The 25,863-nt window shown below is 44.0% G+C and overlaps 1 protein-coding gene across 1 annotated transcript; it reads left to right on the top strand.

Moving 5' to 3' along the window:
• The first annotated feature begins 527 nt into the window (after positions 1 to 527).
• PRRG2 (proline rich and Gla domain 2) lies at positions 528 to 23,875 on the top strand. Its single transcript, XM_054993326.1, has 7 exons — positions 528 to 868; positions 2,978 to 3,082; positions 7,180 to 7,343; positions 15,112 to 15,157; positions 16,274 to 16,400; positions 21,185 to 21,325; positions 22,399 to 23,875. The coding sequence occupies exons 2-7, from the start codon at positions 2,986 to 2,988 to the stop codon at positions 22,427 to 22,429; spliced, it is 606 nt and encodes a 201-aa protein (XP_054849301.1). The 5' UTR covers positions 528 to 868; positions 2,978 to 2,985; the 3' UTR covers positions 22,430 to 23,875.
• Positions 23,876 to 25,863: the final 1,988 nt, after the last annotated feature.

Raw genomic sequence — 25,863 nt, 5'->3', positions numbered from 1 at the left:
GCAAACATGGGATGATAATGCAATGTCCAAGGAAGGAAGAATATAGCCATGGTTTCCAGCCCCTAATTTTACTCCTATAGAATATTTGTACACTGACTTCAACTGTTGTAACTTTTCTACTATATATGACCTCCTGTTGTATCCTCTTAGAAAATTAGCAGAATTGGAATTTATTGCTGCCTGCGTGATACATATGTGATCCATGACTGTGATAAAGTGGACTGGTGGTTAGGAAAGCTCATGCCCCCATAAATTCCTTAGTCATGAAGGCTTTTTCTCAAGGCTCTGGAATTTGTACCTATGTGATCACCCCAACTAAATTGGCATTAGACAAAGAGAACTGGAGAATCTGGAGGAAATAGGGGCGGCTTTGAGCCATTTTTCTCTGGCCAGGAGCTGTAGAACCTGTTCTTTGAATATGAAGCCCTGGGACGTGGGGAGTGATAAGGAAGATGGAGAATGTTTCTGAGTGCCAACTCTCTCGATCTGTGTGTGAGTGTCACTAGAGAAGCCGCCTGGACGTTTGCAAACCAAAGTCTACCTGCCCACATACAGACTCCTCCTACAGACTATCCTCCCTTAACTTCACCTGCCTCTCCGACTCCATATGACCTTCAGACCCACCTACCTGCATCTGGTGCTCAGGCAGCTTCTGTTTCAGCCCGGCAGGCATTTGCTTTCTTTCCAGCAGTTTCACTGAAACACCAAGGACTGAGGATATATATTTTTTTTCTTTCCAACTCATCAATGTGTGGATTCTCTTCCAGTGGTTCACATCTGGCTTTCTAGAGGGGAAAAAAGGAGCTATTGAAAGCAGCCCGGTGCTCTTGTCCAGCATACGTGTTTTACACCTACGATTTCCGCACAGGTGAGTTGGCAGCTTAGCACACAGGTAGCTCCATAACCAAACTGGCTTTCCTTTTAACTCTTTGTTTTCCAGGAGTCCCCACTCCTTCAAATTAAATTGGTCTAAATATTTTTTCTGCTGGTGAAAAAGGAAAGTGGGGTCCCCTTTAACAGCACAAAAAGGCTATGCTGGAGCTCATGGGACCCACATGGGCAAAAGCCATGTGGGGCAGTAGTAAGAAAAGGAATTGGGCGAGACTGAAAAAGAGGGCTGGATCTAATGGATCTGACCCATTGCCTGGAAATTTAGTTTCTGCTTTCTGAAACTGAAGCACTGAAACAGAAAAGAGAAAGACGGCAGGTTTATATTCATCTCAGTCTCTGATATAAAGATGATAATACTAGCCTACCTTGCAATGTTGTTGTAAGGGGTACAAGATAATGTACGCGTTTTCATCACTTGATAGAAAATGCTTATTATCATTATTGTGACCTTTAATGAAATGTCCCTTATCTTGTATATCAGTAATATTCTAGAAAATTTCGCTGATGCTGTAATCAGTTTGAAGTGAACCACGAAGGTTTTTCAGGATAAGGATAGAGAAAAATAGTTTGTTCGCTTTCAGTTTTAACTATGCTACGGATGTTTCTTACAGCACCATCCTAAACAGAGTTACACCCTTCTAAGCCCACTGAAATCAATGGGTTCAGCAGGGTGTGTCTGTGCTTAGGACTGCACTGTAAGGCTGCACTCTTAAATTCTTTACAAGTGATCCCAGAGTGGATCTGCCCAGTTGGCAATTTTTAAGAGGAGCCAATTACACAGTACACAATATGAGAAGGGCATTATGCCATTCTCTATCCCATTGCAAAGGATCCTGGAAGAGCAACTCTTGGGTTCACACAGTATCTTGGGCCAGCCCTGAGTAAGCCCTGTTGAGCACAATAAGACAATTCTGAGTAAACATGCGTAGGATTGTGCTATAAATCATTAACTTGCTCAGTAAATCCATGGGGGAGGGGGTGGTAACCTGGTGACTGGCATTCCAAGAGGTAGATTTCTAGAAATAGCTGAAGAATGCCTTGGCTTCTGACCTCTTAAATAAACAGCTAATCTTTAACAATGGCCGCATTATGACAACGCAGTTATGGTTTATAGTGTCTTACAGGAATTTGTTTTCAGTTCCTTATGAAGAGCTCAAAATCCAGACTTCCTTTTCTGTATCCTAGCCCCATATCTACTGAGCTATGCAGGGACACTTCTTGTTCTATATTCACCCTGCTTCTGTCTGAACTCTGTACTTGGAACTTCTGGCTCCGGACCTCTGCTATAACGCACTCTATTCAATGTTCCTTCCAGCAAATCCAAGAATTTAGACTTTCAATTGCTTTGCTCTTGTCCTGGAGCCCTGACTCTGATCTCAGGCTGCTTCCTCTGTCTATAAAGAAGGTGGCTGGTGAAAAATCTCCAGGCAGTGGTTGGCTCCCGTAAGGACAGAGACAGCTGAGCTTTCTGCTACTTCTGTGTGTGGGTATTGGTGCAGCATGGGCTGGAGCTGTGCAGTGTCAGATGATTAACAGAAGGACTGACCAGATTTTTAAGGGAGGAAATATCTGGAGGTAATCAACTTTGGGATATGACTGAAGAGGCCACACCCTTTCTAGTACCCTTTACCTCATATCAGGATAGAAATCCCAATACAGCTTTCATAAATTTTATCCTGCTCTGTTGGAATCCACTAAAAAAATGAGTCTTACAAGCTAACAGATTTCTTGTTTTTGTGGGATACAGCCTATAAAATCCAGGGATTTTGTTTCCACATGAAGAAATATCTGCAATTTTACTAAATTTTGACACCTACAGCAAAGAGAAACAAACATTACTGATTTCAAATGAAATGTATTCTGGGTCTCTTCTTATGTCCAGTGTCAAGGAAAGTCTCAATTGGATAGTTGATTCTGATTGTAAACACGCTTACTAGGAGTTAAGTTCTATCCAATTCATTTTTAAAAGCAAATGCAGGCAGAAAAGAAAGTATGCTTTATAAGGGGGAAGTGATTTCTAAGTTCTATGTGTGCCTAGGTTCACCCTTTAATCCTGCCCTTTATCAAGTATGTTTTCTACTTTCAGGGGCTGCTATGTGGTACCCTCCAGGGCTTCTCTTGTTGTTGCAAGCTCTGGCCCCTAGTCTCGCCGGCTCCCTCTGGAGGCAATCTAAGGACCAGCGGGATCAAGGTAACTTTAGGAAGCATCACAAACAAGGGGGAGTTGTCAAACGCCAGAATCAAGAAGGGAGGGAGGCCCTTGCTTTCAGTATTCAGGACCAGCCTAAGAATTTTTGGTGCCCTAGGCGCATAATTTTGCCCACCTCCCTGCCCCATGGGGGAGCCACCTCCACTTAGGCTACCTTCACTGGAGCCAGGGCTAGGGCTTGCCACAAACCCACTGAACCCAGTGACAGGACCCATTTGTTGCAGTGGAAACGGAAGGCCACACCTGCCAGGTGTCTTGGCATGGTGTCACCCACTGAAGCATATCTTGCTGTGCTGCGAGAGGGCTGGCTTGGCTCCCTCCCCAGCTCTGGGAGAGACTGGCACCCTCCCCAATTGCCAAGGTCAACCCAGTGGACAGACCAGCTCTGCCAATGGCTGATCAGGGCAATTTAGGAATTGATTTGAGATGCCAGCTGATTACCCAGTTAATCAGGTTTTCTTTTTTTCCCCCTGAGTTGTCTTAAATGAACACAGGAAACTGCCTTACATGGGGATGCTCAAGTGAAAGATCTTACAATTGTTCTCCCATTGTGGATCCATTGCTAGAGAGACAGAGTACATTTGTATATAAGACCACACAGAAAATAAAAGTCTCTCTACACAAGACATCTGACACTTGAAGAACATGTGTCGGGAGATGCAATGTTATTTGGGAAGGGTAGTTTAAAAAGACAGAACCGGTGGCAGGGCAAAGGCTTTGCTATACACTGGAGCTGTGTGAAGGGGCTGTGAAATGCCAGAAGGGAAACTTCAGCCCATTATAACCTCTCCAGGCCCAAGGCCATCTCTGGAAGGCAGCTCCAGCCCATTTCCATTCCTCGCTGCCCTCTGGTTGCGATCCCACACAGTTTTAGACTGGAGAGGTGAAATTGACGGAGCCTTCTGGGAGGTGAAGATGAAATTAACGAGCCCCCTGAGGAGCAATCTTCACCAGCTTTGTCTTTTTAAACTACACTTCCCTGCTAACATTGCATCTTCCTACACTTGACAAACACGTGCTGAGGTGTCTCATGTAGAGAGATTCTGAATCAGACTACTGGTTTATCAAGGTCACTGCTGCCTATTCTGACTAGCAGTGGCTCACCATGATCTCAGGAGAGCCTGGCCTGTTACAGTCGGGTTATTTGACCTGGGTGAAGAGCTGGTGGGAAGTGTTCCCCCCCTCCCATGTCATCATGATGTATTCTTGCAGCTCTTGGTTTCCCCCAGCTCTTCTCTGATCTTTTCCAAACCAAAATCTTTTGTGAAAGCTCACAGCAAGGTCTGGGTGGCTGCTGTGTGGATATAAAAGTCTGGATTTCCCTAATCCTGCTCTCATGGCAGCTGTTTTTATTTCCCTATTTCTCAGTGACCAGCCCCTCCTCATGCAACGTGTATGTGTGTGTCTTATCAATATATGGATATAATGGTATATCACTATGTAAATTACAGGTTTTAAAAAATCTTGAAAAAGCCCTCCAGTGGTGTGGGGGGAGAGAAAATGGCCACCACAGGGACTGTGTCAGGGAGAATGCAGGGGTAACCCACCATCTGGAAGCCCCTTTGCCTCAGCACCACTTTGACATGCGCAGCAAAAATGGGCCTTCCATAAGAAAGTGTCACAGCATGGAAGTCCCCCTTGACCGCCTCCTATCTGGTAACTGGAGATGCCAGGAACTGAACCTGGAATACTCTGCATGCAAAGCATGCATTCTACCACTAACTCTAACCTTCCCAGGGATGCAAAGTTCTGCTTCTTCAGTATTACTGTCCAACATATTTGGATTTATGTTGGTGGGGGGAGAGTTTTGCAGTGCCACCCTCAGGAGAAATACAGCCTCCTGAACCCACTTACTTCAATGGACTTGGGCCAACTGACCTCAAAGGACTTTAGAAGAGTAACTATGCTTAGGATCCAGAGGAGTTAGCCGTGTTAGTCTGTAATAGCAAAATAAAAAAGAGTCCAGTAGCACCTTTAAGACTAACCAATTTTATTGTAGCATAAGCTTTCGAGAATCACGTTCTCTTCGTCAGATGCATGGAGGGCAGAAGGAAGCTTCTGACAAAGAGAATGTGATTCTCAAAAGCTTATGCTACAATAAAATTGGTTAGTCTTAAAGGTGCTACTTGACTCTTTTTTATTATGCTTAGGATGGTATTGTGGTGGTGCTTATTCAGCCCCACAAGGAAAGTATACTCCGGCCAAAGCATGCCATTCTTTATGAAGTCCAGCTGCAAATAGCATATCTCACCTGCTGCATGCAATAGATTGGGGGTACCCATGTTCTTCTGTAGATTGATGTGTGCTCTAGTGCAGATATTGGGGAACTCACAACCTCTAAAGATTCTGGAAATGGGAAGCCACGTGCTGCTGGGGGGATTTTTCACAATGAGGAAAACCACAGGCTTGCATGTGAGGGTGGGACAGGCTCCCTTACAGGAGCCCCTTTTTTGTTTCAGCTCCTCTTATGCAGGAAGTTCTGATGAAAACCAAGGAGGGGTTTCTTCAGCTGCCTCTCCCACTAATTGCAACCAAGAGCCGCACGAACTGCCCTCTACGGCCCCTTCCACAGTTAATTGCCTTGCTCATCACAAGTAATAGCCAATTGAGACACCTGACACTTGCTGAACCGCATTCCACATGTCATAATTAATGCTTTATATGGTGGCAGGAGAGGGGAAGCATTATATTGTCCAGAAAAAAAATACTGAGCTTCTTAATACTGGAATAACACACAGGAACACTGCCTTATAGGAAAGACGTGGGGACCAAAGAATGTATATTTTTTGGTGCTACCGTTTGGAAAGATAACAAACAAGTGATAAGAGTCAGAGAAAGGAACAGGACCCAACAGCCTCTGCTCAGTTCTGTATCCTCTCTGAACCAACTCGGGCCGTTTTCACACTGCTTACCAGCCATGGAACATCGCACCAAGCTCCCGGAATGACAGCGTCTTCCTGGTGCGATTTTGCACGAGAACACCCGGGAGCTCGGCGCGATGTTCCATGGCCGGTAAGCAGTGTGAAAACAGCCAAGATGTCTCTGCTTTACCCCTTTTAGACCAAACCAGCAGGGCTGGCCCTGGCCCAGTGGAGGGCCAGAACTGGAGATGCTGGGTCTTTCTGCTCCCTTCAAGAATGGGAAATGGGCCCAGGAGCTCCTGCAATGTCTCAGGGGCCTCCAGACAATTTCTGCACCTGGACAGACTCAGAGCATAACTCTTTTGTGCTCCTTTTTGCCTTGCATAGGAGCATGAAGGGTCACACTGTGCTCCTTCCTCCAGGAGCATGTGTGCCTGCATGTGCACACAATATTTATTTCTTTATGTCCCACTTTTACTCCCCAGTGGAGTCCCCAAAGCAACTTGCAATATCCTTCTCTTCACCTCCCTTTTCTTCTCAGAACAATAACTCTGCAAGGTATGTTAGGCAGAAAGTGAGTGGCTGGCCCATGGTCACCCAGAGAGCCTCCGTGGCAGGCTGGGGATTAGAATCTGGGTCTCCTAGATCCTCATTCAGTACTCTAACCAGTGCACTAGTGCCTGTGTGTTATTCCATTCCTAGGGGGTAGCATGCTTAGTGGAAGGGTCACTGAAGGTCATCCTACCCTACCCAAACCTGCATGCTTGCTTGTTTATTTAAAATATATTTCTATCCCACTTGAGTCAATAGGACTCAAAGTGGCTCACAACCAATTTAAAAACACAAATTCACATCGACCGAAATATAAATAAAAGGAAGCAACACGTACATACACATGGCCACCAAATATACACTGGAAAAGCTCAGCTTTATAGAGGCTCCACATTCTGTGCAAGGTTGAAGGTTTTCTCATTCTTGGGGAACCCATTCCACAGCTTGGGTGCAGCCCAAGGTCTGCTCTGACCTGAGCAGAGAAACTACTTGTAGTTCCCTGGTCTGGTGATTGCAACTGTCTTGTGGGCACATATGGGTCCATTGTGCCCCTTTACTAAACTAGGTCTCAGCTCTGGCCTCCACATTTCTTTCTTGGAGTCTTGACCCTAAAGTTCCTTGCCTATTCTAAAGCCCAGAATAACGTTTGATGGTCTCTTTCCTTAGTGTTCCTGGATGAGTCTACTGCGCACAAATTCCTGGGCCGTAAACTCCTTTATAACCACTGGGATTTTGAGCTGATTGTCCCAGATAACCTGGAACGTGAGTGCATAGAGGAAGTCTGCAACTATGAGGAGGCCCATGAAGTCTTTGAGGATGACTTCAAAACAGTTGAGTATGGTGGGAGCGGAGCAGGGCCTGGGACTGGGAGTGTCATGGGCTCTAATGTCTAATGAGAGCCAGTTTGGTGTAGTGGTAAGAGCAGTGGGACTGTAATCTGGAGAACCAGGTTTGATTCCCCATTCCTTCACTTGAAGCCAGCTGGGTGACCTTTGGTCGGTCACAGCTTCTAGAAGCTCTCTCAGCCCCAGCCACCTCACAGGGTGTTTTGTTGTGGGGATAATAATAACATACTTTGTAAACTGCTCTGAGTGGGTGTTAAGTTGTCCTGAAGGGCAGTATATAAATTGAATGTTGTTGTTGTTGTTGTTGTTATTCTTAAAACTGCTCTTTTAGGTCATTTCCAAACAAACAGTTATGAGCTGAAAGTAACAAACAGCACATTGGCATGCAACTCCTTCTGTACTCCTGTGCAGCTGTCCAGCCTCCACAAAGTTAAAGGGGAACATTCAGTGATACTGTATTTGTAGACAAATCTTGTGATGGCATGGGTGTACATGAAACCATTGCAGTGCTTCCTGTTTGGGACATTAGAATATCTTTCAAGCAACTTCCCATAAGATAGGAACATAAGAATAGCTATATTGAATCAGTCCATTTGATCCAGCTTCCTAGGTTGGATCCCATGGAGGATTTCTGTGGATCAAAGGGGGGATTAATTTTTGCTAATTCCCTCCCGTTTGACTCCCTCCGTGTGCTGTTCCTGGGGGGCGGGTGGTTCCTTGTCCTTCTACAGCGGCATTTCAGAGGGCATTTTGGGCTGTGATTGGAGGGGAGGCCACAAGGCTGGAAATTCCTCCCATCTGCAGAAATGCTCCATGGGATCCAACCCCTTGTTTCCAACAGTAACTGGTAAGATGCCACAGGAATCCCACAAGAAGGGTCTGTCTGCCACAGCCTTGATCAGCGGACCACCCCAGCATCTGACCATTCTTCCTGAGGACTCAGTGGTCCTATTCAGCTCTCTGTATCTGTCACAGCTAACAGCTAACGATAGATCTGGCCTCACTAACCCCCTTTAAAATCAGTGGCCATCAGTTCATCTTGTGGCAATGAGTCCCACAGATCAACTACATGTTATGTGAAATTAGTACTTCTTTTTGTCTGCCACCAGTCAGTTTCTCAAGATGGCTCTGAGTTCTAGTATTCTGAGAGAGAAAGAAAAGCTTATCTCTATTCACTTTCTTAACACTGTGCATCATTTTGTAGATCTCTATCATGTCATCCTTTGGTTTTCTTTTTTCTTAACTACTTCTAGGAGCTGTTGTTCTGCCTTGCCTCCTAACTGCAGCTGTCCCTTTTGGGACACCGTTGTGCAGTCATATACACCCTTCCAGGTTTTCCCCAGTCTCTGGTGGATCTGCCCAAAACTTCTTTGCTATGAACTTTCTGGGAAGATCATACCCAAAGTGGGTTTGGGGAAAGAACGGATGGGAAGGGACAGATCTCTGCACTTCCTTGCCCACATCTGGTGCCATTTCTTCTTACGCCTGGTATTGCCCTGCAGCCTTTCCTGGAGCTTTTTGCCATTATTGTTGTTGTTGGTAGTAGGTATATGGCTATATTAGGACACAATAGCAATAAACTTTCTATTGATTTTATCATCAACATATGCTCTTGAGAAAAAAATGTGAATGGAATTCTCAGAGCCTACCTGCACGTGGCATTTTCGACATATCCTCCCTGGGTTGGTTCTGAGGGTTTTCGGACAGAGGATTTTCAGTTAGACATCAGCTGTGAGTTCCCTGCTGGGGACTCAATTCAGATTTGGATTGGGACCACAGCATATGAGAAGAAATGGCTTATCTCACCTGCGCCATTTTCCCAAGGTGCCCTGAAGCATTATATTTGCTCTGTTGGGGGCCAAACATACACTGATGAGGTCGCTTTCCCTAGTGGGACAAGAAGCCCCATCCAGGACCGTTTCTGGTTGGGAAAATGGTGTGTATGTGGGGAGGATGCTGAAGCTCCTTCTCCTTATTCATCATGGGTCTGATCCAAATTGGGCCCCAGCGCACATTCTCAGTGGGGAACTCGCAGCTGAATTTGGACTGAAAGTCAGAGTGGGGAACTCAAACATAACCTATGGAAAAATGTACTGTGTGGAGTAAGGCTCGCAGTGCATGCTGGATACATTACCAGGTGTCTCTTTGGCAAGCCTATGGATGTGTGGAATCCATGTGTGTGTTGGGGGGGGGGGAAGGACACAACATTCCAGGCTTATCTGAGAAAGTGCATACACACTGCTGATTCCGAGCCTTAGCCTAAGTAGAATGATCTGTGCCAGGACAAGTCTGGGAACTTGAGAGCAGGTAGATTCCTAGCATAGTTGAGAGTCTCGTGCAAGGCCTCAGGGCTTCTTGGTACAGAACTGTGTCTGGAAGTCTCTGGCTTGGAGAGGCGGGGAGTGAAACCAGCAGCACCCTGAGATGGCCAGGTCAGAGTAGTTAGTGGCTAGAGCTAGGTCAGGGTTTGTTTGTGCGCCAATTTTCTGGAACAAAGAGGTTGAACTGGAGGTTTTTTTGTACAACAAAAGGGTTTGCACAACCCTTTTTTGCCTTGGTTTGATTTTTTCAGTGGATTCTGGCATGGTATTTACTTATTAGAGTTAGTTTTTGTTGATTTCCCTTTCCTGGCAGATCACAAGATGTCCAATATAATGGAAAGCTACAAAAAGACATTTTCCCGCACCAGGTACCCAGCATTAATCTCCATGCCCAGTGCTCCATTTCTTCCCTGAGAGTCCTCCCCCATCTTCAGTGATTTCCATCCTCTCCAACTGAAAGCCCTTTCCCTGCTCCTTATCCCCCACCACTCTCTAGTAAAGAAGAGTATCAGGGTTTGCATCTAAGCAGGGGTGCGAAACTCACCTCCATTATGGCAGCAACAGCAAGCAGGGAAGAGCCATTGAGATCAGGCCCACACACAGCCATTCTTGCTCAGCTACCTGCTGTTGCCATCTGCACCCCTGCTCCTGCTTTCTTCTGTCCTGTGTGTACCCAACTGCAGCCTCCACAGCCCTGCAACCCCTTCCTTTCACTTTCCCATACCAGAAGTACTGTAAGGGTAGCTAGTCCCTGGGAAAAATGTCGAATTTGTTTTATGAGCACTCCACTATGCCAGGACCACAAGCTGAAACTTGAAAAAAAAATAGGGCTTTCCTGGGAAGCTGGGAGTCAAAACTGCAATCTTATTGAAAATAAGCTCCACTGAACACAGTGGGATTTATGCCAATTGAAAATCTGGATCTATCAGAGCACTCACAAGATCAGATCCAAAATTCAACCCCCCCCCATGATCAAAATACTCACACAAATCAATCTTTTTGTGCTACCCAAGGCAGAGAAAAGGCTTCAGTGGGTGAGGCGTACCCCTTTTTCATTCACTCAGACAGGCGTTACAAAACACATAGCCTTACACCGTCCAAGTAGTCTGTTTCCACGTTATCCTTGTGGTTAGAGCAATCATGATTATTTCTAAGTAATGCTGTTTTGTTCTTTTTTCCTATTGCATTGTCTTTTTCAATTTATGCCTTCATATCCTTAAATGCAGAGTGGTAAGGTTCAAAATACTTGCAGCCCTGGAAAACGGGAAGGGGGGCTGTCTGTGGTTAGAAACCAAGGAAACCACTAATATGTGTAACCTTTGAATATTGTAGGCAAGTGGTTAGCTATCATAATCAGCCACAATTTGCAAAGGCTGGTTCTGGCCTGCTTATGTAAGCTCCTTTATGATGCATGCCCATTTTGGAGTGTGTGTATAGCCCCATTCAAGCTGCACAACTGTGGTGAGACAATACACAAGAGGAGGGCTGGGTATGTTCATTTGAATGTCTGCCTGTAGCCTACACACATCTAATGTTATATGCATAGAGCTCTTCCCACACAATCTAAAATTCAGCATTCCCCCAAAGAGAGCCCTACAGTGTACGTGGAACTCACCTGCCCCCACCCCAGAGCAGATCTCACATTGTACATGATCTTGCTATATGTGTACAATACAGGTGGTCACAAGAATGAGTGTATGCTCATGCATGCAAGAATCAGTTCAGTGCTGAAGCTGCACATGCATTAGACATACCTATGGTTGTGTGGACTATTCAGTGTGTGGGATCTGTGTATGAAATCTAGTGCAATTTTAAGCAGAGTCATTCCCTTCTAAGTCCCTTAAAACCAATGGCCTCAGAAGGGTGCAACTCTCCTTAGGACTACACAGGTTGCCTTCCAAACCACAGAGGCAGCAATGTAGTGCAGTGCAGTTTATCTACCCAGGTTAAATTATTGATCGCTAATGTTTTGTATCATATCTTGCATACGTATTTCCTCTCTTTTCCGTGCTGTGATACCAGCAGGGGTGGCGCAAGGGCGGGAGTGCGTACCACAAAGCAGCAGCCTCCGATTCTGTCATCGCGGGAGCTCGTGCGCTGCCACCAGCCGATCACTGCGGCAGGTGGCCTCCGAGCTCTCCTGCTCGGTAGCCTGCACCGCTGCAGATGCCTGCCCATGGCGGCTGTGCCCGGCCGGGGCTTGTGCTGGCAGTGGCGGCGGCGCGGGGTGGGAGGGATCGGAAGCTGCTGCTTTGTGGTGCGCGCTCCCGCCCCCCACGCCTCCTCTGGCGCTCCCTCCGGCACCCTGCGCCTGAGGCCACCGCCTACCTGGCCTCAACGGGCGCGCCGGCCCTGGATACCAGGTGGGGTATCACCCAGGAATTTGCTTTCATCAGCATAATTAGGTAGACTGAATATGTATTCTGTACAGAGATTATATTTGCATGTTACATAATATCTGTACAGGGCAGACGTTCAACAAAAGAAGAGCAAGTCGAGGCAGGGCCTAATACCTCAATCCTGCTTGTCTGAACAGGGCTTTAAAGTTCTACAGAAATGAGACTTTCACAAGGAAAAACACCTACTAAAATTCTTTCTCCCATCGCACAGTTATCCAGGAGACATCTACTGTGTTCCTTACAGAAAGTGAGAAATCCATTTAATTCTCCTCCCTACAGTCTCCCAATATATATATAATATATATATATTATATATATATAAAAACATACAGAGTACAAACATACAGAGTACAATAAAAATAACTCATCCTCATGCCCCCAAAAGTGAAAGTCTGCAGCCTCACCCCATCAAAAGCCCTTGTGAATAAAACGGCTTTGCAGCAACTCCTAAAAATATCTGAAGATGGCACCTTAGGGAGCCCATTTCATATGGTGGGACTCACTATAGAAAAAATCACAGGCGCTGGTAGATGCCAGGTGGGGGAACAACCAACCTAAGGACTGTAGCTGGCACATGGGCTTATGGGGAGGAACAGTCCTTTAGCAAGATGGTCCTTTCCCATAGCTGCACAGTTTATTCCTTTGTGCTAAAGGTGAACCCCTCATTCAACAGTTGACTTTTGAGGAAGAGATTCCAGAGGAGCAGTTGTGTCAATTCAGTTTTATTTATTCATTTATACCCCAACTTCCTCCTCAGTGGGGACCTAAAACTGCTTATGCTGTTCTTCTCTCCTCCATTTTATCCTCACAACAACTCTGTAAGTTGGGTTAGGCTAAGAGGGTGTGACTGGACCAAGGTCAGCCAGCAAATTTCCATGTCAGAGCAGGGATTTGAACTGCTCTCCCAGATCCTAGCCTGATACTCTACATAAGACTGTTGCAGCAATGGTTAAAATAGAAAAGAGTCCAGTAGCACCTTTAAGACTAACCAACTTTACTGTAGCATAAGCTTTCCAGAATCACTGTTCTCTTCTTCAGATGCATGAAGAGCTGTGGCTCTTGAAAGCTTATGCTACAGTAAGGTTGGTTAGTCTTAAAGGTGCTACTGGACTCTTTTCTATTCTTACTACTACAGACTAACATGGCTAACTCCTCTGTGTCTATCAAAGTCATTCTTGTCTATTCTGACTGGCAGTGGCTTTCCAAGGTTTCATGCAGAGCTCTTTCACCTCTCCTACTACCTTATCCTTTTAACTGGAGATTCCAAGGATTGACCTGGGGGATCTTCTTTGTGCAAAGCCAGGCACTGTACCACTGAGCCAGAGCCACAGTGCAACCTTCACTGTCATTAGTAAGAGCTCACTTCATGAAATGCAAAATGAATCTGGTACAGATGACAAAGTAGGTTCTTTTCTGTGTGAGTGTCCAAGGAATAAAGTGCTCAGGAGGCTTTCCTCCAGCAATCTTCAGATTTCTTTTCCCAGGGGCTGTTGCCCTCTGGTGTCCATAGCTTGAACTGCTAGAGAAGAAAGCAAGTCAAGTGGAGCGCAAGTGAATGGCAAGTGAACAGGGAAGAATACACGTGAGTCTGTTCACTTGCCAGGCAAGTGTAATTCATCACTTTTAGCTTGGCTCTTAAGGGAAGCGGCTGTGCCTGGTCTCATGTCAGCTTGCCACAAACATGCAGGTAGAAACAGCTTTCTAGGAAACTGCTTTAGAGAGGGAACCCAGTGAAAAGTGATGGGGATTTCCTTATGAAAGCACCTCTCTGATTCATATAAGCTATGGTGTCTTTAAGGTGCATGCTTACTTGGGGGTTGATCTCAACTCTGCCAAGTTCTAGACTCTGCTACTGAAATTACTGGCAGGTGTCACATATTAGCTGGGTTTATTATTTTTTTCCAGCATGTTTAGGCTGGCTGGAGGAGAGAATGTTTCTGAACATCTAATACTGCAGCCAGAATTTTTTTATAATTAAAGATCCAAAATTCAGAGCAAGAGAGCCAGTTTGGTATAGTGGTTAAGAGTGTGAGACTCTAATCTGGAGAGCCGGATTTGATTCCCCACTCCTCCACTTGAAGCCACCTGGGTGACCTTGGGCTACTCACAGCTCTCTGGAGCTCTCTCAGCCCCACCCACCTCACAGGGTGTTTTGTTGTGGGGATAATAATGGCATACTTTGTAAACCGCTAAGAGTGGGCATTAAGTTGTCCTGAAGGGCGGTATATAAATTGAATGTTGTTGTTGTTGTTGTTGTGGCTGTATAGGTTTGCCTAACTGCGAATTTACAATTTAACATTATTGACATGTTGATTAATAATCCGTACAGTTTTTGCAGCCCAGACAATGGTTGTTCCTGATTTCTGTTTATACATAATGAAGCAGGAAAATACATTACCTTGTTCACACAACATGGTGACCACATATATCCACAGGTTGGGATGGCACTATATACAATCTCTCTTTACACATGGTTGATGACCATGTCTGAAAGGGGATTTATTTAGCTTGCAATAATATGTACACTTTTTGGGGAACAAGCCTCATTGGATAATGGGGAGCAGGACCCAGGACCAGGTTATCAGAGGACTGGTCAGCTCTTGGTCTCAGTTCAAGTTTTCGCCTGAGCATTGTCAGGACCAGGAGCCAGGATTCCTTGATTTTATTGTAGAATAAATTAGGTTTAGTAAGCTAAAACAGGATGGGGATTTAAGAACAAGAATCTGTTCCTCTTGTGTAGAGTTGCCAAGGTTTAAACCACCCTTGCTTGTTGTCCCTTTGAAAGCCATTGGAGTGGCAGAAGTGAGCCACAATGTAACTGCTTCACATGCTTTATTCTGTATATCATGCCCCTGTTGAAGGCAAGTCAGGCTGGATTTATGGAAAGCCTAGTGCAATGGGGACAAAAATTCAGTGGCTGCCCTCAGAGCTCAAGAATTGAATATCAAATTGGAGTTTGAGCTCTTCCTTCGCATCATGCTATTTTAACGTTGCCACATCTGTTTCTTTTTCTCTCCACCTTTTCTTCTGCAGAATGAATTCTGGGAGACCTACCCACACAATGGAAGAGGAGGAGCAAGTGAGTATCAGGGTACAAAATGTCTGCCAAGCCTCACATCTATTTTCCTGATGCTCCCACTACATACTCTGTTCTATTTCCCAATATCGTTTTATTTTGCCAGGGGGCAGAGGATGACGTTGAAGGGGGGGGGAATTAAAGGAACCCACCTTTAGTTTTTTTAAAAAATCTGCTACAAAGGAATGATTATCCCCATTTTTGACCAAAGTACTCTTTGTAGGACACAATGTGGTTGTTCTGTCTTCCAGAGGTTACCAAAGATAAAGAAAGAAAGGATTGCTCCTCATTTGCATATATTCATTCATTTAAGTGTGTGCAAACTTAATATTAAGAAATTTGAGCTAAAAACCAGCTGGGAGACCTTTTTTTAAAAAATGGTACCCCTATTTCATTTTCACTACCCATTCTTTGATCAGAGGCAGTGTCCACCCTGCCTCATGGGCAATGAATCCCATTTGTAATTAAACCACAGGTAGAGCCTGGGGCAAATAACCCTTTGAAACTCCCAGTATCTGCTTTTTATAATAATTACGAAGGCAGACAAGATGGGGTTTGAGCCATGGCTGATGAGTATTTTCAGTACCAGGTTTTGACTCTAGAAATAATAATGCAGGTAAGGGTGCTTTTAAATATGCACAGAGTATCTTCCCCTTTATCGCTAAAGAACTACAACTGGCCGCTATAAATTTAGAATATGAGGAAGAGGATCCCTACTGCAGGCACGGACCCCTTCTTTCAACCCCAGACCTGCCCTCAGGATCCAATTTCTTTTATTTCTAGAGTTGGCTGCTCTAGTCTCTTCTGTTGGGCCCTTCTGACTCAGAGAAGCAATATCCCCCATAAGGTACACATCCTATTGGTCCATCAGAGTCAGTATCATCTACTCTGACTGGCAGTGGCTCTCCAGGATTTTAGCTAGAGATTTTCCACATTATCTGCTACCTGATTCTTTTAACTAGAGATGCTGGGGATTGAACCTGGAACCTTCTGTATGCAAAGCTGATGCTTGGTGACTGAATCACATCTCTGTCAGGGCCCTAATTAGAAGTTCCTATTTGAGCTTTTTGCAAAGGCAGGCAGACATTACTATTAACTCTTCTTGCAATCTCTCCATAGGATCTCCTGGTGTGGATGTGGCTGGCTTGGTAGCAGGTCTCATTGCAGCGTTGGTAGCTACAGTCATGTTTGTGATTGTGGCTCTGTACTGTCTTAAATACCGAGCTAAGGAGAGAAGCCGATCCAGGTATGGCTAAAGTGTCCACAGGAAACTACTGTCTGGAATGTATGTATAAGAAGGAGAGGGAAGGTGGAACAGAATTTCAGGCAGCTTCATAAGTGTATTGAGTGCATACCACATCCATAACAAAACCAATACCAGTGTCACCGAAGTACCCATGATGTATGTACCTCAGAGGATGCTGTGCCTCTTACCTTGGTGTTAAAAGCCTCAGCTGGTCTATACAGGCAACTGAATGAGACCAGGTTCACACATAGAGGAGAATGAGGTGTTAGAATTGTTTGGAGGCAACTGAATGAGACCAGGTTCACACATAGAGGAGAATGAGGTGTTAGAATTGTTTGGACCACTTCAGGCTGCTGGTAGATGATCATGTTTTGGAATGCCAAATTATTCCCTGTAAATAGAAAAACAGAGCAAACAAAAATGGGGAATAAAATTGTTCTCCTTGCCACATTAGTTTTCTATTTATGTGACCCTTTTGATTTTTTTGCAGGCGGACATCCAGTCAGCCCTGTTGTTGTCCATTTTGTTACCTCAGGTTTCTGCCACCACATTCTCTGTAGTTAAGCAGATTGAGGCGGTAGATTGAGATGTACCACTTCAGGCTGAGAGGGAGGGATAACAGATTTGACTGCCCTCTCATATAATAAAACTCTCCAAATATATAAAACTAACACAATGGATGGAGGTGAAAACACAACCATTAATCAGCTATGTAGCTATAAGAAGAGGTTTTTTTCAATTTTAATGTAGATTAATTTTTAAATATGTAACCTCCACCTGCAGTCTGAAGTGGTGCTGTCCATTCTACCATCTGAACCCTTTACCATGTCTGCTGCAGGTACAAACCAGGCCACTGAATGATTTTCTACCATAACCATTCCTCCTGAGCATGTGTGCACTAAGTACTGTGAAGAGTACATAAAAGATAGCCCCTGCCTGGTGGTAGGAGCTGGCAGGGCTGAATAGCTTAGAGGTGAGTAGAGAATTTGTAATGGAAGGGAGCACAAATAGGAAGAATGTTGCACAATATGAGACCCAAGTTTTGTGGGCACTCTGGAGGTGGCACTTGTTGCGGTACTGGAAGCATGAAGTGTCCTGTTTCTAGCTGAGTGAAATGTGTTGCAGAGTGATACCTGTGCCCCCTAAGAAAAGGTCCCCCACCATTCCTGTATATCCAGTCCCAGATGGATGCAGCCTCCAAATGGGAAAGTCTTCAACTAGTTTTTCTACGAATAAAGGAGAAGGGAGTCTCCTCTGAGCACTTAAAAAGAGTATATTGGGGATCATGGGCCCTCATGGACAAAATGTGTGATGGCAGTTGTAGGATGGAGGAGAACTGGACAAGATTGAGCGCGCGCACACACACAAGATTCAGCTCATCGTCACTTGCTTACTAGCCAAAATGAGGCTGTCTGAGTAGGGAGCAAAATAATAATTACATTACAATGATGTGAGCAATGGACGCCTTCTATCATTCATCTAAGAAGCAATCTCTTCAATTCTTTATATTAGGTCAGTTATGTTATACCTGATGCGCCTCTCAGTTTCTTCTTTCTTCTTCGTATTTTAACAAAGTAGCTTGTCTCCATATGGTTTTTTCATTAAAAATACAAAACAGTATTAAATTCAAGGGATTCCTTAGGCAGAATCACCCAGAGGCTAATGAAGTATCCACACAATCTGCAATATTTAAAATTAATCCACCAGTATTCTTTCTTTTCTTTTTTTTTGCTTAATAAAACAATAATACCTTTCTCTCATACAATAGTTGTGTTTACCCTAAAACATCTTAATTTGTCTTTTTGTCTAAGAAGTTAATCTTTTGGTGCTTGTTATATCAAAAAAGGGCAGTATATAAATCGAGTGTTATTGTTATTATTGTTATTATTCCAACCTATAGTGGTTGACACGACTGACTGACAGTGCAATCCTATGAACACTTGCTAGGGAGTTAGTCCCACCGAATAGGCCTGAGTAAGATCCTGAATAGACCTGCTTTGGATTGCTCTCTTACTTCATTTATAGCCTTTCTCACTGAAATGCAAGGTGGGTTACAAAATATAGACAACACTTCAATCAGACAGCAGAAGGCATTCAGTTACCCTGCAACAGCACTAGGATTACAGAAATTAGGAAACAATACAAACAGAAAATTGTCTAAAGCGTGACCATTCTGAGAGTGGATCACAAAGGTACAAGACAGTGAAATAAAAGCAAGACGATACATGGCTTCCTTATTAGCAAAAAATAATGGGAATGGTCCATACATTTTGGTCTAAAGTAGAAGTAACTAGGAGAAGTTGTGATTGTGTCCCTTTGGGGAGGGAGGAAGTCATTCCCAGATCAGAGGTGGCAGATCACGTTGCCAAAAATATTAACTTCTCTATCTTCTCTGGGGACAATTTGGGAAACAAATAGTGCCGATGCTCCAACTGAAGCTTGGTTAAGACGTTGTATGAAGCCATTGTTTTACAAACAATCTGGGTTTTACAAACCCATCACTGTGGTGGGTTTGTAAAACCCAGATTAGTTTTGCAAAAGATCATTCAAATCCTAGTTTGCCTCAACAAATGCTTGTTTCATCATCTTTGTTGTTTCCTTTGTTGAGACCTGGCTGGTATCCTGGCCTGCATTGCAGAGAGAGTGGCACAGGGGAGCAAACAAGGGGGCCTGCATTTGTATATAAAAGACTATATACTTAAGACCATGGTTAATAAACCAGCCTCAAACTATGGCTTCAGCTCCTTATTTGAATTATCGTCATTAACCATAGCTGGTGGAGTAGCTCATGTTTGGACCATTACTCTAACCATAGTGAAATTAGACACTTGGCTTTGTAAGATGTTGGAACCAAGCCTGTATCTACTTAACAGGTACAATAACTGTTTCCTCACTGTGTGTACAAGCTGTTGGCATGTACGACCAGAGCTTTTTTTCAGCGGGAATGCGGTGGAACGGAGTTCCGGCACCTCTTGAAAATGGTCACATGGCTGGTGGCCCCGCCCCCGGATCTCCAGACTGAGAGGAGTTTAGATTGCCCTCCGCGCCGCTGGCACAGAGGGCAATCTAAACTCCCCTCTGTCTGGAGATCCTGGGGCAGGGCCACCAGCCATGTGACCATTCTCACCAAAGGTGATTTAAACTTTAAAAAACTCCCCCCTTGTTCCAGCTGACCCAAAGTGACGTCATTGTGCAGTCCTGAGTTCCACCACTGAGTTCCGCCGCCTCTTTTCCCAGAAAAAAGCCCTGTGTACAACTAACCATGTACCTTGTATATACACCATCATATAATGGTAGAATATTACCTTTCTGGTTTTGGCTGTAACAGCATTTATTTTATATCTTACTATGTCTCATTTTATACACACAACAACTACGTGGAGTAGGTTAATCTGAGACAGTTTCAGTAGTTTCCCCACTGCTTCTCTGTGGCAGTGTCCCTGCATTTTCCTAGCCCCAGTTCCTTGTGCCAGCCACTCCTCCTGCCACCAGAAAAGTTTTGAAAATTGGCAATTGACATATGGTTGCAGCATTATAATGTTATAGCCATCTGTCAGGTTCTTTGAATAAATAGCTTTCCTTTTAAAAAAGCAAGTATCTAGCTTATTTCATTGCTAAGATTTGCCTTTCCCCTTACAACTTTGCAATGAAAGAGGATAGAAACTTATTTTTTAGAAATGAAAACTGAGAATTTAGAAACCTGACAAGACAGAGGCCGCTTCCCCGTGTTCCAATTTTTTCGGATTTTCCCCGTCCCAAAGCCGTGTCTTCCTGATTCCCTTTGAGAATTTACCTTTCACATGCATTATCCTCATATGTGTTTTGTGGGTGTTTGTTGTGGGGAAAAAAGGTACCAAAACAGAAAACACATTCTTTATCTGCGCCTCGTCCCAAATGACGTTGGTGCATTCCCGCCCAACTTTCCTTTTCTTTTTTGAGTGCATGCGGGATTGTGCTATACCATTGTCCTGTCTTTCAGCTTCTGTAGAAACTGCGCATGTGTAGTACTCTGTTCTCTACCGTTGATTTCCTGCTCAAAGTTTTAAATGCAAAAGTGTTTAATAAATATGCGAACAGTGGAGTAGTGTGATCACATGATTCCATATTTAAAATAAAATCAGAACTGGTATTCTGTTGTTCCTAGACTGATAGTCCAATTGCTGATGTAGCAAGCACTGCAGTATGATTCCCTTTGTATATGTAGATATCATAATAGCACAAGGAATGTTAAAAAAAGTTAAAAGGGGGGGGGGAATTACACAATCACGCATGTAAGCCAGACACGTGTGTGATGTTTAAAGGAGGGGTGTGGAAAACCTGCATCAAAAATAAACACAGACCAAAACAGGTCTCACAAAAAATAGTTAAAAACTGGGATCATCATGACCCGCTCGCACATGGGAAACGATGACGTGTGTAATGGGTGAGATAATCTGCCAGAGTTCCGTTGGCAGGCTGTCCCATTAAGGATGTGTGGAAGCGGCCAGATTGTTATATCATTAAAATGCTATAACAATATGCCAATGGTTGATTTTTCATAAAGTCTCCCAGTGGCAGGTGGGGCGGCTGCTGTGGTTGACTGGGAAAGGAGAAATGGCATTAATGTAGGTGGAACTGGGAAGATCCGGACTTTCCATCCAAGTGGATGCCACCCCCCATTTTGCTGCACTTTCCCAAAACATCACAGCAAATCATGTTTGGCAAAAATGTTCAAAAACCAGAAGCACCAAAACACTCTGGGGAAGCATGAAGTAAACTATGGTCTCCCTTTCTCTTTCCCCCAGCACGACTCAGGAAAACCATGAGACGCCCCTAGCCTGTTTCAGTGAGATGCCCAAGCCGGAAACCGCACCTGGACTTCCATCTTACGAGCAAGCATTGGCATCTTCAGGCGTGCATGATGCACCACCCCCACCTTACAACAGGTATGTCAACCATTAGATTCTAGCTGCAATGTCTCTTGTTCCAGCAGCATCCAGAGATTCCTAGTCAGATAGAATTAGCAGCTGGGATTGAGGGATTGATTAGCAGAGGGATAAAGCAAGATCCCCTTTAATCGAGGGATGGAAGAACAGTGAAGGGAGCAGAAGAGCAAAAGATCTCTCACCTCTCAGTTTGCTCTTCACATCAGCATAATGTAACTCCCAAGATGGTTGTGAGAATATAAATGCAGTAATTCCATATATGCCACCTAAGGTCTGAGGAAGAAGAGTAGGAAGCGAAGGTCACGTGTTTGGTGATTACTGGGAGAGGATGCTTGGGAGATACAGCAGCCTTAGGACAAAATGTAACTTTGTATTCTACGTTGGCTATGGCTCTTTTAGCTGAAATCTCAGAACCATATCATTTGTTTTTATCTTTCTTTATTTGTGTATTCAAGTACATAAATCAAAACCTCAGCAGCACTGTCTGTTAAATGTTTAAGCGCATGGACACGCAAGCAATAGTGCAGAAGACGACTTGTGAGATCATCGTAGAATGGATAACCTATCTGTATGTTACAAAGTCCCTGCATCCCCACCACCATCATGCCTGTCCACTTTAGTCCTGCTAACCAGACATTCTGTACGAGTTTCATGCTTGGAATTCCCAGAGCATATCTGATCAATAGGACTAAGGTGAACAGGTGGAGAACACAAGGACTAGGTAACATGTAGTTTCATGGATAAACAGGCAGGGGGAACACCGGGTAACTTGGTAACCCAGAGCATGTCTGATCGACAGGATCAGGGTGGAGAGGTGAGGGACTTCATAGGAGGCACCACTATAGTTGCATGCTGGACTTATAGGTAGAGTGTATGTGTGTATGCACATGAGGGGTTGGAATGGAAGAGGTTGAAGCATGGTGGCATGATTAGTTGCAAGGGGGAGATAACACACTGGGAGCCAAGTGTGCACAAAAATTTTAACCATATTTAACCCTTTGCTTCTCATCTTTATCCAGCTCCTTCAGTCAGAGGCCTGTTTCTACTGATGCTGTTTTTCTTTCTTTCTCCAGGAATAGTACTAACACAGCTCCACCAACCTGAGTTGCCAACAGCCGAATCAACATCCCTGGAAGAGATGCAACCCTCCTCAATGAAGCACATAGAAGACATTATATTTGCACATGGAACACAGTTTGGGGGGAATGGTACATATGTGAACATGTGACAATGTGAGTGATTGAGCATGTTTGTTGGGAAGGCATGGAAGGTCTGACGAAAATTATCTGATCTGAGTTTGTACAATAGGGAAACTCTAAATGTGTCTGAGTGTGGGAAGGGCTTGTGTGCAAGAGAGAAAATGATGTCTGGCAAAGTTATGCATATGCAATATTAAGCAAGATGTTCGACATATGAAAACCTGAAATTGCATATTTATTAAATTTGCAAGAAAACAAAGTGCCAGATTTACAGCTACAAATCCAAAATGTGCATGGATTTCTAACCAGACAACATCATTTTCCTCTTCCTATTGCTTTCCTTGCAACTAAGACTGGTTACATCTGTGTTTTCTGTAATGTCTTGAGCATGCAAGAACTGGACCAAGTGTGGGTAGGAAGTGTATAGGATAGACATCCTTGTTTATGCCTAATAAAATAACTATCCAGGATTCCAGAGTCTGAACTGAGAATCTCACGGCCTAAGATAAGGATCTAGTCAAGTGAACTATTATGGACTGTGTGTGCTCCAAGATCATCAGGCATGGAAGGAACCAAGACATGTAATTTAACTGCCATCTGCAAGGCCAAAGAGAAGAGGGCAGCAGCCAGGTACCCCCTCCATCATGCCTGGCTTCATTTCCAGGGGAGAGCATCCTCCTACCAGCTACAAATTGCTATGAGTGAGGCCATTGGAAGAAAAAGCTACAGCCAGGCATTCCTTCGTCATGCCAGGACCAATACCTCACAAAAACTTACATTGGAATTGATATCCAAAAGTAGCTTACAGTAATTAAAAACTAACACTAATTGCTAGTAAGCATTTTAGGGGGTTAAATACAGGGGTAAAAATACAGTAAAATAAATATCAGTCCCTGGAATTGTCAGACAATATGAAGCCTTTGTATTTTCTGGGCTGAGGATACATTCTGGTAGCTTAGCCTCGAGTTCCCTCCTGCATGTTCAGCTCAGCAGAACCTTCTGCCTGTGTCACATCAGCTACAACCAAGAATCTCAAGGCTCCTCAGCTACAGAAAACATCCTTCCAGCAGATATGTCATAGAGATCTGCATGGTGTGGAGTGAATATGAAATGGTACATATGTTCTATCTGTCCAGCTTTTGTATCCATGTGATGTGAAGAATTTTTGTTTGGCTTTGAACACAATAGAGCCAACAGGACTTTGTAGCGCTAGGGGTGAGGGCAATGGAGGACACAGCAGAGGGGGGCCATCATGCAGGTGGACAAGATCACCCCTAGCAAGGAAGAACCTTAACAACTTGAATCATCCGTGAACGTTTATTATGATTTTTGTGTGTGCCCATGTAAATAAAATCTGAGTTATTTCTTATGTCTTTGTCCTTGCTGTGGGCATCATTCTTTGTTCCAGTTTTCTCAGGGGCAGGTTCACTTACGAGATCCTTGAGAAGATATTATAGATGGGATACCAACTGGCTCCAGATTGCCACAACTGGTAGCCAGGACATTGTTTGAGTCTAGTCAGGCCAAGATTTTATATGCAAGAGCAGCCAGAGTGGCTTACATGGCACTTAATACATTTTGTAAAATAAAAATAGAAATAGTATCTTTTCCATTCAATAAGCATAAATATTCCTGACTGCTACTGCAACTCTCCTCCCATAACATGAGGATAGTTAAAGCATGTGAAGCTAAAACTCCTGCAGCCCACTGTCCCATATCTGGGAGGGGTTCAGTGTAGAAGGTCTCGGGTCCAATACCCAACATTTCCCATAAAAAGGATTGAGTAGTATGTGATGTGAAAGGCTTCAACCAGGGAGCCACTGTCAGTCAGAGAAGAAATCCTGTTCACAAGTTACAGTGAAAGCATATACAATCTGTGTGCTGTGTACACTTGATTTTTCTTTATATGCGTGTTGAGTAATTCTCATGTTACGTTCAATGCATGTACAGCTGTGATTTAAACTCCACATTTATCTGTATACTGGTCCCTGGTTTAATTTGTAAAGTGAACACATTTTGGCTCTTTTGCATAGACAGATGGAGGACATACATGTGTTCTCTGTAACATGTGAACGGAGCTAGTATCAGGCAGCTTCATTGTTCATCTATGCTTGACTTCCTGAGTGTGGAGCACTGGAAATTGTTATGGAGCAGATTGCATGTCTCATGTTTTGTGGGACAGAAGTAAAATATCTCCTCTTACAACTTTTTAAAATAAGATAATTTGGATTATGTGTGGTCCTGTTTTAATTTTTCTTTCTACTGTAAAACTAATAATGTTGAGATACATATGTTGGGATGTGTATATTTCTTAAATCTGAAGAAGTAACGGTACTGCCACATCTTGCCTTCCATTCCTTATGTAGTATAGCTTGCTTTGTGAAGCTTTGTCCTCTCTGGCGAGAAAAATGAGTCCCTCGTTTTGTTACTTAGGTGTAAAAATTACCCTCCCCTTCAGACTTCCCTGGTAAGCAGTGTTTCTTGAGTTATATGCATATTCAATTTCAGCTTTTGGGTGGCCGAGAAGCACACAATTCCTTTACTGGAAATCCCCCATCTTGGGAGCTTAGTTCAAATATAACATTTCATCTTCTATAAGGTATAGCTTGTTTGGTGCTACAATATAATCATCCATCAGGAGGTAACCTGCACATCCTGAGTTAAATTTTTAAGCTAAGCAGTCCGTTGGTTGTCTTTGGTTACAGAAGAAGTCAACCAAGATGTTTAAGGGGTTGAAGCACCTTTCCTATGAGAAAAAGGCTGAAGACGCGGACTTTTCAGTCTTTTAAAAGAATGAGTATGAGGGAGCACAATAAAGGTTTATAAAAGGATGCAGTGGCTGGAGAAAGTGGGTAGAGAGAGCTTGTTCTCCCTCTTCAATAATTCTGGGCATCCTATGAAGTTGAACAATAGATTCATGACTGACGAAAGGAAATGTTTCTTTACGCAATGAGTAATTAAATTGTGGAATTCTCTGCTAGTGGACGTAGTAGTCATGGCAAGTTAATGGAACCTGAATACAAGGAGGTAGAAATGTCTGCATACCAGAGCTGGGAGGCAGCATCAAGGGAAAGACTTGACTATCTGCCCTGTTTTGTTGGCCCTTCGGGACAATTGGTCGGCTGCTGTGTGAAAGAGATGGCTGGACTGGATGGTCTGCTGGTCTCATCCACCAGTGCTCTTATATTCTTTGGGTTATGATTGCTCCGAATGTGAAGTTCCTGAGCGGTCTGAACTATGTGGGTATATTTTGAGTCTCTCATTTGGAGGAAACGATGTACAAACAGGTTATCAGCAATCAGAATGTCTTGGGCTAGTTTTGTATCAAATCTTATACTT

The sequence above is a fragment of the Eublepharis macularius genome, chromosome 12 (assembly GCF_028583425.1).
Source record: "Eublepharis macularius isolate TG4126 chromosome 12, MPM_Emac_v1.0, whole genome shotgun sequence".
Classification (NCBI taxonomy): Eukaryota; Metazoa; Chordata; class Lepidosauria; order Squamata; family Eublepharidae; genus Eublepharis; species Eublepharis macularius.
This window is presented reverse-complemented; position numbering and strand designations above follow the sequence as displayed.

Excerpts from the sequence above, each read along its gene's own strand:
- PRRG2 (XM_054993326.1), top strand. The coding sequence starts at position 2,986 with ATGTGGTACCCTCCAGGGCTTCTCTTGTTGTTGCAAGCTCTGGCCCCT. Across the intron at positions 3,083-7,179 it reads TAAGGACCAGCGGGATCAAG|TGTTCCTGGATGAGTCTACT; the intron begins GTAACTTTAGGA and ends CTCTTTCCTTAG. Across the intron at positions 16,401-21,184 it reads AAGGAGAGAAGCCGATCCAG|CACGACTCAGGAAAACCATG; the intron begins GTATGGCTAAAG and ends TCTTTCCCCCAG.